The following is a 16851-nucleotide window of genomic DNA, read 5'->3' on the forward strand; positions in this document are numbered from 1 at the left end:
GACTATGCACAGGGACACTAAATGTGCCCCCAGTGCAGGAATTCAAAGCACTCTCAGAGTGCTCCCACCCAGCCCCAATACACATAAGCCTGTCTGTGAGGTAGTTACACCTCCCTGTGACAGGAAACCTATTGTCCAGGCCTCCCCTGCTGGAGTTTTGGTCAGCAGCAGGAGGCCAGACCTGTGTCTGTGGCTTCAGCATCCATTTTGTGATGCCAGGGCTCTGTTAAGTTGGTACCGGGTATACGGGTGCTGCCATGTCTCTCCCTCTAGAAGGGTGGGATCATATTCTCACATCAGGAATTGATGTGGGGGTATGATTCCAAGGTGTTTGACACCAAACACGATATGTTTCCGTGCAGTCAGTCCAAAGTTAGCATTAACCATTTTAGATATAATGCACTTGAGTATTTGGTCAGGCTGCACTACTGACAACCCCGGAGAAGAGATTCCGAAGGCTGCAGAGGGGCCCAGCTCATGCCTGGACACCCTCTCACATATAACCAAGTACCCTGCCTTCAGGATTGATAAGGCCTGCCAAAGGGGGTGACTGATAGGTTTCTATTTGCAGTATTAAGTGAGATATAGGGAACCTATATTGCAGTAAGGGGTGCATGCACCACCTTACACAGGCTGCAGTAGCAGACCTGTGGTGTCATTTTGTAGGGCTTTCCAGGGGTGGCATAATACATGCTTCAGCCCCTGGTAGGTCTCTGGGGTACCTATGCCCGAGGTACATAGTATACCATATACTAGGTACTTATAAGGGCACCTCCGAATCCAATCTGTGGTGTACCTAATGTACATGAAATCAATTTATGTGAGAAAGCAGATAGGCTGGGGACCTGAATAACAGGTTCCCAGCCAAACTAAGTCAAAAACCATCAAAACACCAGGAAAAAAGTGGGGGCAAGCATGTATTCAGATTCCACCTTCCTACAGTGTTTTTTTCTCTCCCCTTATTCTGAAAATATGTGTCTTTTTTATTGCTGGAACATTCTCATTCTTTGCTAGTTATGTATATAGTTTTTGTGAAATATTCCACAGATTACTTTTGAAAACAAATGTATTATGGGCCTCAGGGAAATAGGCGGGAAGCCTGTTGGTTCTCCTAAAACAGCTTTGAAGTAATGTGTAATGGAAATGCTTTGCTGAACTAATGGGGCCCTCGTACAATTTGTATTATTTACTGTTTTTTTCCTAAACAAATATAAAAAAAAGTCAAAAAAACAAATTGGACACATGATTAATGGCACCACCTTACAGTTCCCTGTTGCCAGCACACCAGAAAACACCACATACTTCTCCCAAGTGGTCACCCACTCTCTTTAAACTTGTGTTTGAATTAAAGGGTTGCCCGTTTCTTATATTCTTGTAGGGTATCTTTATCAAGCGCCATGCCCCTTGATTCAAGATTGAACTGGGGCTTGTTACTAATGTGTAACCTCTTAAACAGTGCCTTCCATGAACAGGTTCTTGTCCCCAAGGTCTGCTTTAAACCACATGGATCCAAAACTAAAGTAACATTACCAGGGCCTCGAAACTCCCCTCAGGGAGTCCTTCACACAGGAGCTCGGCCAATTCTGTGTGGCCGAATCCTTCACCCAAAGCAAGTAACTAAGTCATGATTGTGAATGAAACTCCTGCTGTTGGGAGTAAGATTGCTACTATAGTCAAAACCTGCAATTTACCACAGATAATTAAATTATCACCTGTATTCCATCTCTCATGTGTCTAGTGGACACCTCCTTCCAGGTCATTACTAACACTGTTTCCAGTCATGAACCTAATACCTAATGTATTTTGGGTCATGTAGTGTTGCTTGGCTTCCATTGAACTAACTAGAAGAACACTCCCGAAAGCAATGACTTGTAGGGAAAAAGGTCACGACTGGAGATGGTGTCCATAATGGCATGGAGTGAGGTGGTCACCCTACTCGAAGGCGCTCAGTAATCTCATATAACACTTCCAAGTAGGGCGGATGTTGTCTGTGGTTGTTAGTAGGTTAGTAAGGTGTCTTTATTTAATTGAAACAGTTGCATTTACTTTCGCTGCTTTGGGAAGGGTATTTGTTTCTAAGCTGCTTCTTGGTGGAATAGAAGCAGACATATGGTTATTCATTGATCAAAACGTGGACACCTAGCCACCCAGTGCTCAAGGAGTAAATACCACTGATTAATCGCAGCAGCTCTTTGAGGGACAATAGAGTGTGTATGGTTCCTTATTTTCATGTATAATGTTTCTGCTGATATTTTAACTCCAAAGAAATAAAAACTCCCAGCTTTATACTCCAAATATATTAACATGAATGTACCTACCGATGTCTCTAGTTCCGAGCCAGTCTTACTGTTGCTATCTGGAAATCCCATGACATTTACTAATTCTAGATTAACTTCTAGTGATCCACAATGGCTAAAGCTGTGAAAATATTCAATTTTTAAAAACATTATTTATAAAAGGATAACCGAAGCAGTGCTGCTTTTGAGTAAACAGAGGATACTTGTTCTGGGAAGCAGTCCATTAGATGTGCAACTCTATTTCATCCAGGAAAACTATATCCTAGTGTGAAAGCCCATTGCACAGAGCCAATGGCAATCTGGTTGTAGGAGGCAAGAACCTTCAAAGAATTGTGGGCCAGAATGAATTTAAAGACCATTCCTGGTGGCTGGAGTGCGTCCCCCAGAGCAAAACACCAACCTGGGCCCATATTATAGCTAGGGCGCACTTTCCATGTTTGCGCCACGGCGCACCTTAAAACAGGTGTACCTGGTGCAAACATAGAAAGTGCCCCCTATCAAGAAGAATACGCTGCCCTCAGGGCAGCCGCAAACTGGCACTGCCCCCAGGGCAGCATTTAAGAGCAGCTGTTTAAAAGCTGCTACTTGTTTCGCTGTGCAGGTGGCACTCCACCTGCAAGTTTAAAAGAGGTTAGGGTCCCCTTGCAGGTGGGTGCAGTGAATGACTGCACCCGCCTGCAAAGGGATGTCTTGGGGGGACCATGGGACCCTCTTTCATCCCTTTGGAGCACTGCAGTTGGAAGGCACACTGAAATTGCGCCATATTTTTGTGGAACACTGAAAGTGTGCCTTCTAAAGGCATGTTTGCCTATGCGCCCATGTCAGTAATCTAGCGAGGGTGCAGAGGTAAAGTGATTCCCTCATTTGCAAGGGGCCATGCCTCTATGCAAATGAGGGAACTACCTCTAATTATAGCACTGGCAACTTATGTGCGCTATCTGTATTATTACAAAAGGGGCAGCACAAGCATCCGGGGGAACATAAAGCAGGCACAAACACCCGTAGCACACCCCAGGCGCTTGTGTAATATTGCCCCTGCTTGATTTGACCAAGCGGAGAGGGAGCTATTGGAAACATTAGCAACCACTCACGTGCAACAGTCTTGTGGCTTGCAGAGAGTGCCCTGGAGCTTAAAGGCATCTGTTGTGACATCTAATCTGAAGTATGATTTTTATTCCACCCATGGGGAGCACAGGGATCCTTGGGTGCCAATATGATATCTTTCAACATCCCCCCTGTTTTTATAGGTGGGGAACAGCAACAGCACCACCTTTCGGGGTGCCCCTGAGCCTGCCCTGGGAGGAAGGAGGTCCCCCCTAGGTAGCCCAGGTGAAGCACTGACACATACACTACTGAGCTCCCTGAACCCCAAGTGCAGTAACAGCATCATCTGACTTACATGCCTGCAACTGAAGGAACAAGTTACATTCATGCTTTCTATCAATCAGCTTTTCGATGTCCTCTGTGGATAGAGAACCACCTTTGACCGCGTGCCTGAGAATCTGGCATGCACACACAAGGTGCATGCGAGCGGCTCGTGAGGCTCCACGTGGGGGTAGGCAGGAGCAGCAGCATCGTCTGGCTCACCCGCTCAGTACTGGAGGACCAGGTATCTGGGAGGGCAGGAAGCCGCCATTACCTGCATGGATTATGAGCCGCGGCATGGTCAGGCTGAAATACGCATGGGTACCCCAAGATGGAGGAAGGGGGTGTGCTTCTGAGTAACTGACTAAGCCCGGTGAAGTAAAAATACACACATATTTGGGGCAATTTACTGAAACCTTTAAAAATTCTGAAATGCTTTTGTTCTGTTGCTGAACTTATGGTGACACTGTGTGATAAAGCCAGTAGCCTTGACTATTTATATTTCTACACCAACTTTGTTATAGACAGATATCGAAGTGTGGTGGTTTCGGGGTTAGTGTGTTGGTTTTGGGGTTACACACTACTTTAGGTGTCTCAGATCAACAGGGTTTAGTCCATATTCAAGGAGTTATGTAACTTCTCTGACATTTCTTTAGTGTGCCCTCCCTGACCTTTGTGAGTCTTTACAGAGGCCTCCCTGCCATCTAGTACATATTTGCAATCTGGAGCATAGTATTTAGTTGTGTGTGTGTGTGCGTTGAAGCACTGTTCCTTTTTAAATGAAAAGGCATAAGACTGGACATCGATTTATTGAGCATTATTTATTGTATTGCCGAGTTCTGAGTCTCTGGCCCACAACGCCTCCCTTAGTAAGACTTGGAGTGCTTTGCCTCTGTATTGTGAGGGTCAAGTGCTGGTTTCTGGTTTGGGAGCCCATGGTACGGGGGCTCCAGCGATGGCCGAGTACAATCGCACTGGGCCCCAGAGGAAGCAAGAACATGGGCCTCTGGCTGCTGTTTGGATGGTACAACCTGGAAATAATCAGACCTAATTGGGCTGCTAAAGTAGCTGGGCCCCGGTGCCACTGCACTGATGCTGCACTATTCATAGTTATAGGTTTGTGTTATGCTATATTAACAGAATTTGTAGAGTGCACTTAAACAAAAGGTGTCAAAGTGCTTTGGGCGGCAGTGTGTAGCAATTTATAGCGGTTACCAACGATGACTGAGGGGATTAAGAAGAAAAAAGACACATCTTTAAACGTTTTTTTAAAACAGAAAAGGAGTCGATACCAGTCATGTGGGCAGGAAGGGTGTTCCAAAGTTTGGCAATGGCCACTGAGATGGAGTGACCGCCCCATCTGGCCTTCCGAAATTTGGAAATTATTGCCTTTTTGTGGAAGCAGGGTCTGAGAGGCCTGCTAGGAATGTACCAGCAAAAAAGTGAGTTGTGTTAATTAGGCTCTTTCAGATTCAAGGCTAAGAACATCATACAGTGAGCTTTTAACGTCATCCTTTTTTTGATAGTGAGCCAGTGGAGGGAACGAATCCTATGCCCGGCTGACATGTTTGGGGGTGTTAAGGACCAAATAGACCACATCATTCTGGGCGATTTGGAGCATATGAAGGCAAGAGTTCTTAATGTTGAGAATTGCAGTAATCCAAACGTGAGGTGATAGTGCGATGATAACAGATTGGCTAAGTTCTTGGGGAATGTAGGGAAAAATGTTCCTCAAGATCCTCATACTGAAGAAGCAGGAACTGGTGGTACGGCTGACCTGAGTGTCAAAACTCAAGGTGTTATCAAAGATGATGCCCAGATTTTTGGCTGACTTGACCAGAGTGGAAAGGAGTCTGCAGTCCTTCTGCCACCAGATGTTGGGCCGGAGGGATTCCTGCATGCCAAACACTAGAACCTCAGTTTTATTTGCGTTCATTTTGTGTGCGTTGCCCTTCATCCACCTACTGATACTAGTCATATATTGACTGAACTTCTCTGCCACCAATGTAGGATCATTAGAAAGGAACGCGATGATCTGTGTGTTGTCGGCGTATGAGAGTACTTCTGACAGGGGAGCCAGATAAACATTAAAAAGGGTCAGGCTAAGGGATGATTCCTGGGGCACTCCAGAGGGGAGGTTAAAAGCTTCCACCCTGAAGCCCCTGCAGCTGACAATTTGTGTTCTGTTGTTTAAGAAAGCGCAAAGAAGATTCAGGACGGTAACATGTACACTGACTTCCCGGAGACATTGCGTCATCAGTACAAGCGAGACGGTGTCAAATGCTGCAGATAGGTAAAGCATCACCAGAATGGCGCCCCTCCACCCCCAGTCCACCCGTGCCGGATATTTGCCACAATAGAAGCTGATTCTGTGCTGTGGCTACTTCTGAACCGATTTTGCGAGGGATCGAGGACCTCATGAATCTCAATAAATTTGACAATTTCCAGATTCTGGAATTTTTCAAAAATCTTAGCAGGAGCTGGTAATAGGGATATGGGGTGGATGTTTTTCAGACTGTTGGGATATGCATTAGCTTTTTTAAGACGAATAGTCAAGGATTGCTTTTTTTGCAAGAAGATTCCTGATTGCAGTTTCAGATTGTACACGTTCTACAAATAGTTGGCAATTGAGTCAGAGAAGTGAAGAGTCTTAGAACAGGGGTCCAATGGAGATCCAGATTTTAAGCTTAGTAGTAGATCCTTGGTTTGCTGCAAGGGAATAGACTGGAATTCTATGAGCTGATTAGGCTGAGAACAACTATTAGCAGTTTCAGAGAGAGGCATATTTTCAACCGACAAATTAAAGTCTGCGTAGAAATCCAGGTTTTTGTCCTGGAAATAGAGTGCAGCTCTGTCGCAAAGTCTTGAGACGGCCTCAGGGAGCCCCGGGAAGGGCGTGTGAATAACTCGGTCACTACATTAAAAAGTAGTTCGGAGAAGTTGTTAGTTGCCCTAATTTTTTCCATGAAAAAGCAGTATTTAGCTGCTTTAATGGATGGCTAATTCATAACACAGGAGGAGAGCTTTGTGCTTCCCTTCAGTGGGGCTATGATCAGTTCTCCATTTCTGCTCTTGTCTGCGGCATTCCTGTCTTCAGCCCTTAAGTTCTTCATTTGTTGAAAATTGGTAAAATCCTTGAACCAGGGCTAGACAAGTCATAGCGGGCTTGGGGCGTTTGACCGGGAGGCTGGAAGGATGGGGCTGGTTTTGGAGGGGATGGGGTCAGTTTTGCAGCGACACTGCAATTTTAGCCCCCAGTAACAAAAGCAGCAGTGCTGTGAGCCGGTTGTGTTGAGCAGCAGTGCTTCACGCTTGACCCCTCACCCCTGGGGGTTGGGGCTGGTCCGACAAAAACTTGCCAGGGCTGGTTTGGGTTCCCAGTACGGCCCTGCCTTGTGCCATTTGAGGTGTCACTGGTGGGAACTTGCATACAATAGCCTGAATACAGCACCAGCTCTGGCTGTCTGTGGATGGCGCAGCATACAGGAGCGCCCCCCCCAAAGAAAAATTTTATATGCATCAGAAATGGCAGATTTGTGTGGACAGATCCGTATCAGAGACACTCATATATTCTAAGAATCCCTGTAAGCATCCTAGTATGCTAAAAAAAATATGATGCCCTGCCAAAACAGATAGTGGCACTTGTGTCTGCTTACCGGCTGTTTTGGTTCCCTTAAACTATACAGTTTTGTACCAATATGACAAATGCTTCCAACAATGATTTCTGCTGTGACTATTTGAGAGAGGTCTCACTGCTGTTTCCTGTTGTAAACTTGTGCTGTAAAAGTCTGTCTTTTTAAAGAAAGCTTGCATTGCCCCTACATCTGCTGTACTTGAGTTGTCTGCTGCAGCAAGAAAACAAAAGAAAAAAAGAATGTGTTGTGTATACGATTCTTGTACGAAATAAATAAAATGTAGTATGTGATGATTCAGTGTACTTTTGAAATGCGAAATAGTCATTTGTGCATTGAAATGTAAGCTTCTCGGAGGACGCTGCATTATACATCAAACAGCCAGTAGCACGAGGTGGAAAGATAATACTCCACTGGGCAGAACCGGAGTCCACTCTGTGTATTTTAAAGAAATCATAACAATAGGTCGGTCATGCAGATTAAACACAGTCTTCCCGCCCAAATCATCCTTTTTTCCATACAGCGTCTTCCTGTTGAACCTATTTAAATGGGAGTTCGCTTCCCTCGTGGTACCCACAGTGTACTGGCCATTGTTTCAAGATAGAAACTTTTGACATTTCTTTCATGGACACACCAATAAATTGCATCTCAAGCAGAGTACATAGTTTCAAACAAAACCAGTATTTGCAGTTGGCCATTCTTCACCTCTTGGGTCTGAATTCTTTCTGCAAAGCACTTTTTACCAGGCTGGGACTGAACTGTTGCAGTGTGTGTTTTTAGAGTCAGTGCCTTTCAAGTAGGCCCTTTCCCTGTCCCTTGAACGCGTGAACATGACGCTGTGTTGCAAAAGTGACCCGCACAAACAATCAGTCTACTCCACTGCTGTATTTGATTTTTCAGGGAATGAAAGGAAAGAAAGGAGCGAATGGACCAGCTGGAAAACCTGGGAATCCTGTAAGTACCCAACATGTGTCACCTCTCACTTGTGTACTAGCGAATGGATATGGCACAGAAAATATGCATTTCTTAGTTGCACACTGTCACGTTTCTCTTTCGTCGCAAAATAGTTAAAAGAGCGCTGAAGTAACTGCACGTGACTGTTTCGTTTCACTGTATCCTGTCATGGAGGTTGGGTTGGACAGAACTGTCTTCCAGCAAACCTGAAGCAACTTTATTTGATTTTCCTAAAAATATCTGTACATTCTAATGATCAAGGTTTCTGTATTCACTAAAGAGTGAACCATGAAACGGGTTCACCTTGGCCACACATATGTAGTCTGTTGCACATGAGAGGAACACTATCTACTCCTTTAAACTGTACACTGACAAACAGAAGGCACCAGCGTAGACACAAGTCCATAAAGGAAAATATCCGACCATAAGAAACCAGTCCGTTCCTGTTGACTCTCGGGGTTCGAGGCAAACCCCCTGCTTTTAAATTAATTTGCGCTTTCTTAAATATTGGCGATCACGCACTTTTCGTATAAGATGCTCCCTTGATCATTTCTGCCTGAGGCAGAAATCCTTTAAAATGTCCCATCTCATACATTCTGATGTTCAAGCACCCTCCGAGCATGATCTGCCATCAGGGCTTCTGCAGGGGATACTGCTCTACTGAGATTGCAGCACTTCAGATGCACAGAACAAAAAGCATTTGTTTTAACTTTATGAAAGAAGGGATTGTAATCTCTGAGACCCTATTTATGGGTGGCGGAATTTCTCCCAGAGCGATAGCTTCGCCACCTACAATTTCAGGTGTCTCTGGGATTTAATTATCGGGTCCATAAACTCTGGACATGACAATTCTATGACCAGAGACACCGGACGTGTCTAGCAGAACCTGGTTTATGCACAACCCTGCAGCAGCAAAGCAGGATCGGATAATGCCTCCTCTGGACCATCACAAGCCTTATCTGAAACCCCATCCTTCTTCACGCTCCATTCATATCCCACCGGCCATCCCGGTGACACTTTCCACCGGTCCAGAGCAGACACACAATGATGGTGGTTTCTTCCAGAATCCGGAATAACACGCGGTAAAGGATTATGTGTCTGTGGGTGTTGTCATTTCCAATTCTGTGGAGGAAACGTGAACTCAAGAGATTCTGTCCCTCTAGTATTCTTGCACCAAAATCCATCAACTCATAATCAGGGCTACCAGATTTAGGCGGCAAGGGAGGAACAAATTATGCAGCAGGGTTGACTAAATTATGCTGCAAGGAAAGCCAAATTATGTGGCTTAATACAGTAGATTTCTTGCTGGTATTACTTCACTATTTTGTCATTTTTACACTTGTTAACACTGTCTCGGCTTGGGTTGCACCTCAGTTTAACACCCAAACATAGCAATAAACAACAGAAAGTTGAGACGTCAACCTTCGCAAAGGTCCTTACAGTGCGCTGCAACACGTGTCGCTACGATTTTACTAACTTTGAACCGTTTGAGCTAGAAACAACATTTTTTTAAGTTAAAATCAACATTTTTTTTTGTTAAAATCTGCAGATTATGCAGCAAATGATCGAATATGTAGCAAATGTGGCAGTTCCATAAGCATCAGAAAAATGCCGCATGGGTATCTAGCATTAGATGGGGCATATATTCAGTCACAAAACTACCAAGTGCTATATTTTCTAGACTGTCCCAGCAGATGCAGACTTTGTGATGGGTTTCTGGAATGTCAGACCTTAATCCGCTGTAGCAACTAGATTCTCCCAGACAGTAGGGAAGGATCCTGCAGCTAAAGCAGCAGTAAAGGCTCCTGTACCCTGCCTTTCAGGTGCTCACCACAATGCATTGTTGCAGATTTAAAGTGCTTCCTTGAAATCTCTCACCCAGAGTGTTCTCTGCAATGGTGCAAAGTTCAGGGAAATAAACTGGTGAGATGGATCTAATAATCTTTACCTCTTCTCAATTTCACTATCAGGATTGGAAAAAAAATCATATTGTGTGCACCTGCCCTCATCTGTGAAACATGAGAAGTCTTAGCTCGCCTATCAAGCTAATTTATTTTTTATGTAGTAAATAATTTTAGATGTATTATCGGGACAAACTACAGCAAAGCCAAAAGGCCTGACCGTGGCAAGCCTAAAATGCTTTTATGTGTTTTTGCAAGCATACAACAGGCTTTAGAAGTTTAAAAGTAATTAAAAAAAAAAAGTAAAAATGCCACCCTCTGAAGGAATAGATGTTTTTGTCAAAAAAGTAAGTAAAACTACTCACCTCAAAAGTAATAATAAAAAAAATATGAAATGAGAGCAGAAATAAAAGCAAAGATTGGCCTCAATGAGCCTTCTTCCAGGCCCAGTTCCACACCAGAAACTGACAGTTCTGCATTCCTTAGTAAAGTCCACCATTGAGCCAATGCACTTTGCTAGTATGACATTTTTGATCTGAAAACTATTATATAAGGTGGTTCAATGAAGTATGCATGTGCCCGCCACTTTATCTATGTAGGACTTCACATCTGCGAAGACTTGTGTTTTCCATGACCAGTGGTAAAGGTGCTAATGAGTGCGTTGACCCCCATATTCCTGAGCAGGCGCTAGGCATGGAGCTTCCATGAGGAGCTGCTCACGTCATTGATTTTTCTGAACTTGCTGTGTGCCGGGCCGTTTCCAGCCTGTTTTCTAAGGACTCCCAAGAGTGGAGTTTGCAGACTATGGGTGGCTTGTACAAGGTAGGATCTAAGTAAATATGCCATAACAGATTGCATAGTGTCAATGTAGATTCCCTATATGACTCACTTGTGCTTTAAAAGTTCTGTGCCCTGAACCTCACTCTGTGTTCTTTTGAAAGTTTTGAATAAGCTTGAAATGCAAATATCCTTGGGGGACAGGGCTGCTTGTGATTAACTGCTCTTGAAGGGTCAATAAAAGGATGAGAGTGGAAAAACCGTGTAGTGATATCATACTAATATTTGAGATTGATTGTTGTACATATCTGACATTCCACACACAGACAGGAGGTGGACCTCTGTAGAGCTGGCAACTGGCCAAGGCAGCTCTGCCAACAGTGGTACAGGTGCTGTGTTCAACAAGTAGATGGCTTGAGTAATGATAGGCCTTCCTCATCAAAGGGTCCGCCATTTTGTTTTGTGCCATGTGTTTGTTCAAGATATGTCAGAGAGATTGATTTTTTTCTAACATTTTTGATCTAGGGGAAAACACTGCTCATGCACTCTGGTTATTTGGATATAATGTGTATTTCAGGGAAAGCCGGGCCCACCTGGGCCAACAGGAGCAGCTGGTTTCCTAGGATCAGAAGGCGTGCCAGGGAATACAGGAAAGCCTGGCTTACCTGGAGGACCAGGACTCCACGTAAGTGTTCTTTCCCGCATGGTTGAAGAATGTAACCATACGAAATGTCGATTGTAAAACGAAGTGTATAGTGCCTTGTGTTTAAAGAAATTGCCTGCACAATTAGCAGACACTATATATATATGTTAGAAATACACTTTAATAAGTTCAGAGCATTGTGTCATTCTATGAGCTAAGGGGAGCAGTGCTTAATTTGTAAAATATTAGCTGCCAGGGCTCTAACTAGGAAGCCACTGCAGCTTGCTCCACCCATCGCCCTGGTCATCACTGCCAAAACAACTACTTACCATCTCTCTCGCATGTAAATGTGACATTTCCGATTATTCCAGGTCCCCAAAGCTAAAGGAATGGCTGGGAAGGCAGGTATTAGCAATTTTAATGTATATTGTATTCCTAAACAACCGTTGTACAGCTCATCTCTAAATTAGATGAGCAGCACCACCATGTGGTAGGCTGTTCTAAGAATGGTGTTGACAATTAAGTGCCGGTGCCGAGCCCAGGAAACCAATTAAGTGCCGGTGCTGAGCACCGGAAAGCACCGGCGCAAATTTAGCACTGAAGGGGAGGCATACAAACGACACATGAGGGGTAGCAGGTGGGTGGGCAGATAGGGGTGAATGGGTATCATTTCATGTTGCCTGATCGACCAGTCTATTGACTGGAGCAGAGAGCCCACGACATGGCGAAAATCACAATATATAGAAATGAGCTACCTGAGACTGGAGCTCAAACATAAGCAATACATCTCTTCTCCATCATCCGAACCACCCATCTCTCTACATTTGTTGTAGGCAAGGATTTACAGAACGCTTTCCTGTGAGGGCGCTGACACTTCCTAGAATTCCTACTCCCTTGACATCAGATACCTCAAGATTATACCATTATATAAGAAACAATATCCTTGCCTGCTGCGAGCACACAGATACTGCGTGGCTCCAGTTTTATTCTTGATTATTCCATTATTGCACTGCTGCTGGTATGGCAGTCTATGCCACGTCTGCCTGCCCTTTCCTCACACTGCATTCATATGTATACAGAGATGTTAAACAAAGATCTTGGTGTTACTCCCAGCTCGGTGGTACCTATTTAATTAAGCCTGGAATAATGAAAGGGGGCATTTGCCAGGATTTGAACCTATAACTTGCTGGCTAGTGCCTACACCAGTAGCGGCTGCTACTGGGCTGTAGTGGTGAGGCGAGGAGGGGGGATTTAAAAAATAAAAAAAATAAAAATCCACATACCCGACAGCTGCTGCCTCTCTTCCGTCCGCCACAGGAAACAAGAAGCACACAGGCTCCCAGACTGACCAAGCCAATCACGACGCTTCTGTCTCCAGTGTGACAGCAGCATCGGGATTGGTCTGAGCATGGTAGTTCGGCGCTCAGACAGGGACTGGGAGCCTGTGCATGTTCTCCACCAAGGCTGTGCAATACAGCCAGGTGGAGAACATGCAAAGTGCGCATGACTGTTTGGTCAGCCCAAGATATATATGGTATATACTGTCATGCGCTCCTCCCCCTGCTCTGTGGGCAGCCTCATCCGCACCTAAACAGAGACAGTCTGAAAAAATTAAGTGATAATAACATGGTGTTATCATTTTATTTTCCCTGTGGGGCGACGCTTCTCCGCCTAAACGGAGGAGCTGCCACTGGCCTACACATATCTTTTCAGCAGATACATTATCTTGTAGAATGCTCTTGCCTCGCTTTAAAGGCTGGCCTGAGGAATCTAATCACATGGGCATTGCCTGCGGTTACCGAGGTCTCCTTCAGACAGGTGGTGCCCATTTAGAGGTGGGCGAAGGAAGGATGGATAGCTTCCCAGCTTCACCCTCAGTGTTTATGACTGACAAGCCCCCTTCCCCACCAGAGCAGTGAATACCAGGCTAGGCGCACTGTCCCTAACCAAGAGATAAGGCTTATCCTGAAGTGAATAATAGGTATTTACTATGAGAATAACAGACTTCAGAGGAATGAGTGATTCATAACTCTGTGTGCCCAAAACCATCGTCAGCTAATGAACGGGGAAAAGACAAGGCTTCAGAGACTGCAGTGCACAGAAGCCTGACAGCATAACAGAACAATAATCGGCAGTAGTGGTTTCAGTTATCGTATATCATCTTCTGATACAGATGATACACAAATTAATGTTCTTCGAAGATGAACAGCCAACACGTGTTTTATCACTGTGTGACTTTTTCAAGGCTTTTCAGAATGTACGTAGGTATTCATTCCTTTGTCAGCAGCATAGTCCAGAGGTAATTCATTGAATGGCCAAAGTCGATGCACGGAAAGGATGTTCTTTCGTGGGATGGTAGTGCTGGGAATAGATATGTACATATGTTACTTTGCAAGGGTATGTATGCCTGTATTTTCCTTCTCGGTGTCTGCGTGGTCCATTAAAGGCAGGCTTTGTGTCTCAGTGAAACTTCCCGTCAGATACCCACATCTTAAACTGAAGACCGCAGACATGTTTCTGCACCCACCATTTCCATGTGAGAAGTAGCCTGACTTCCTCAGGTGCTTGCAAGTGAGACATGGTGAAAGCCGATGTCACACAATCCTTGCATGTGTAGAGGACTACCTATATTCTGTATTGGGAAGATGGGGTTCAAGAATTAGTCCAGCGCTCTTGTGATGTGTTGTGCAGTGAAAGATCACTAACGGCCTATTGTACTAAGGAATCAGTCGCAAAGCAGTCGCTGTTTTGCATGGTGATGCCATGTGACCACTTATTTTTACCAGTCCCTGACAGCGCAAAGTGGCCTTTATAAAGGATCTACAGGAAACCTGTCTCATGAATGAAGCAGGGTTCCCTGTGTGAATCCTTGCGGAGGGATGCAAATACAGTGAACGGAGGTCAGCAGAATTCCATCATTGTAGTTGCATAAGTACATTTCTTGCCTGGGGCTGCAATAATAAACATTGTATGATGCGAGGGGACATATTTAGCAAGCAGCAGCCTCCCCCAATGCTCGCAGCCCACAATTAAATAGAGGGCACTGCCCTATATGGACAGCTCCTACTGTGTGAAAAGATACCTCTCTATTTCAGAGGTTTTACATCAGCGGGTAGCGATAGGCTGACCAACTGGCACGGTGGAAATTCAGGACGATGAGTGTAAAAATTCAGGACAAAGGGTCAAAATTCAGGACAAGAATTTGGGACAAGAGGTCAAAGTTCATGACAAAACTTCAGGACAAAAGTTACGTTTTACAGAGACATGAGAGGAGGTCATGCAATAGTATATAAGTAAATAAATAGACAACCACTTAAGTGCAAGTCAAAATAAGTTTATATTAGGTTGAGACAATCATGCACTTCACGGTTTTTCAGTATGCGCGCAGCTTTGAGCACCTGTGCAGGTCTTTTTGTGGAATTTCATATGATAATGATCTATTTACATGGTCACTGCACTTGGTTGTCCAGTCTGATATTTTGTTTATAATTCATGGTCCTGAGCAGGCGTGTTTGGTGAGAGCAATGGTCGGGAAGATCTGCTCGGATAGACATTGTGAAATGTAAAGCGGCACACATAGGATGCAGCTAATTGGGATTTGCAGTGCTGGACTAGAGTGTAGTTCTCTGAGTCACCAGCTTTATGTGTCAGATCACTTCAAGCATTCCATTTCTGTTCAGCTGGTGATGACTGGTAAAGGGGCTGGTATCGTACTGAGTGATGGATAAGACCCATAGCGGAGAGGTCTTGTATGAGGGTAAGAGTATTAAGCAGGAAAGGGAGTTTTTAACCAGACTGCAAGAGCTATAATTGGCTGCAGACTGCTGAGTGTTATGGTATTATTATGGGTCATAGCGGTTAGGTAGGAGTTGACATTACTATATCATGCCCTGGCTAGCCATAGATCAGCCCTCCTTATTTTAGCTGTATTTTGGAAATAAGATACTGCTTGGGCTGTTTAATTTCTGTGAGCTTTAAACTGCAGAGTTTCATTGATGCACAGAAGTGTGTTACACACTAGAAACTGTTTACGCTGTTGACGCAGTCGTAGGACAGAAGGAGGCACTGTTTTTTACATGCAGAACATTTTCTATTGAAATGGAAGCAAAATGTCATCATGCAGTTTAACTGATAAATCTATGTAGCGCACAAATACTAATGTGCGGAAAGGTGGTTTCAGCAAATATGTATCATTTGAACATCTCCAAGTAAAGTGTCTTCATGTTTTGATCATATTAAAACTCTGCTTCCAGCACACTTAATTACATGAATTACAAACAAGTGGCCCATTTGTGGTTTCCTAGGTGCTGATATGTTTTGAAACATTTGCACAATTTATTTACAGGTATTAAAAACGTTGGTGTGTGTTCCAACCAAACTGACAGCTTACAGCCTTTGTTTTCGCACCCCCAAGACAATTTGGGAAAACATGGTGCATTCTACAACACATTTGTCATTATATATCAATTGTATTAGCTTCTAAAACATAGTAAATAATGAATCATATGTGAGTAAGTCAGTGTATAGAACATGTTACATAAGGCAAAGTGCACTACAAGGTCTAGGATGCACATGTCACCTATACTGGTAGGCATTTTTTAAGAGTGCTTGGCCTGAAGAAGTACAAACTCAGGATTCAGAACATAACACTGTGGTTAGGGTTAACGTTAATGATAAGAATCTATTCCTAACCTAACAAACCTTTTTTAGCAACATCAGGATAATGAAAGACGGAATAACACATAACTTTGTAACCTGTACCTTGCAGCTTACATGCAGCTCTTTGATGGCAGTTCATAGCTCACTGTGCTAGATTACAAATTTAACTTACGAACTGCACAGTAACAAAAGAATCCCAGTGACAAAAGTAGTAACCCACTGGGATCTGCACATAAAATACTATTCTTTGATATGCATGGTACACATTCTTTGCAGCAGGCACATTAACCCTCTGTGCTACCTTAGATGATTAAAAACTCCTATCTCGCTCCAGCAGGTACATTAGTCACCAGAGACTGTTGAACCACACCTGAATATAAGTGAGGCCGCTTTTATCGTTGCCCGAAAACTGCTGAATATACAAGGTACTTTGCAGTGCCAGACCCCAGTAACAAACCCCCCCCCCCACCACCACCTTTCCAGCCTCCCAGGGAAACGCCCGAAGCCTGGTCCGGCGAGTCCAGCCTTGCTACCACCCTCCAATGGTGCCCCTCATCTTCACATAGACCCTCTCTCATGTGTATTTAATTTCTTTTATAGTGCTACTCATCCCAAGTATGTAG

General features: G+C 44.2%; 1 protein-coding gene across 1 annotated transcript in view; it reads left to right on the top strand.

Moving 5' to 3' along the window:
* COL24A1 (collagen type XXIV alpha 1 chain) overlaps positions 1 to 16851 on the top strand; it is an 826732-nt gene that overhangs the window by 727133 nt on the left and 82748 nt on the right. The window contains exons 46-47 of the mRNA XM_085602067.1: positions 8195 to 8248; positions 11504 to 11611. Coding sequence (XP_085458193.1) covers positions 8195 to 8248; positions 11504 to 11611 — 162 coding nt within the window. The remainder of the gene's footprint in view (positions 1 to 8194; positions 8249 to 11503; positions 11612 to 16851) is intronic.

Source organism: Triturus cristatus, chromosome 4_2, assembly GCF_964204655.1.
Source record: "Triturus cristatus chromosome 4_2, aTriCri1.1, whole genome shotgun sequence".
NCBI classification, from domain to species: Eukaryota; Metazoa; Chordata; class Amphibia; order Caudata; family Salamandridae; genus Triturus; species Triturus cristatus.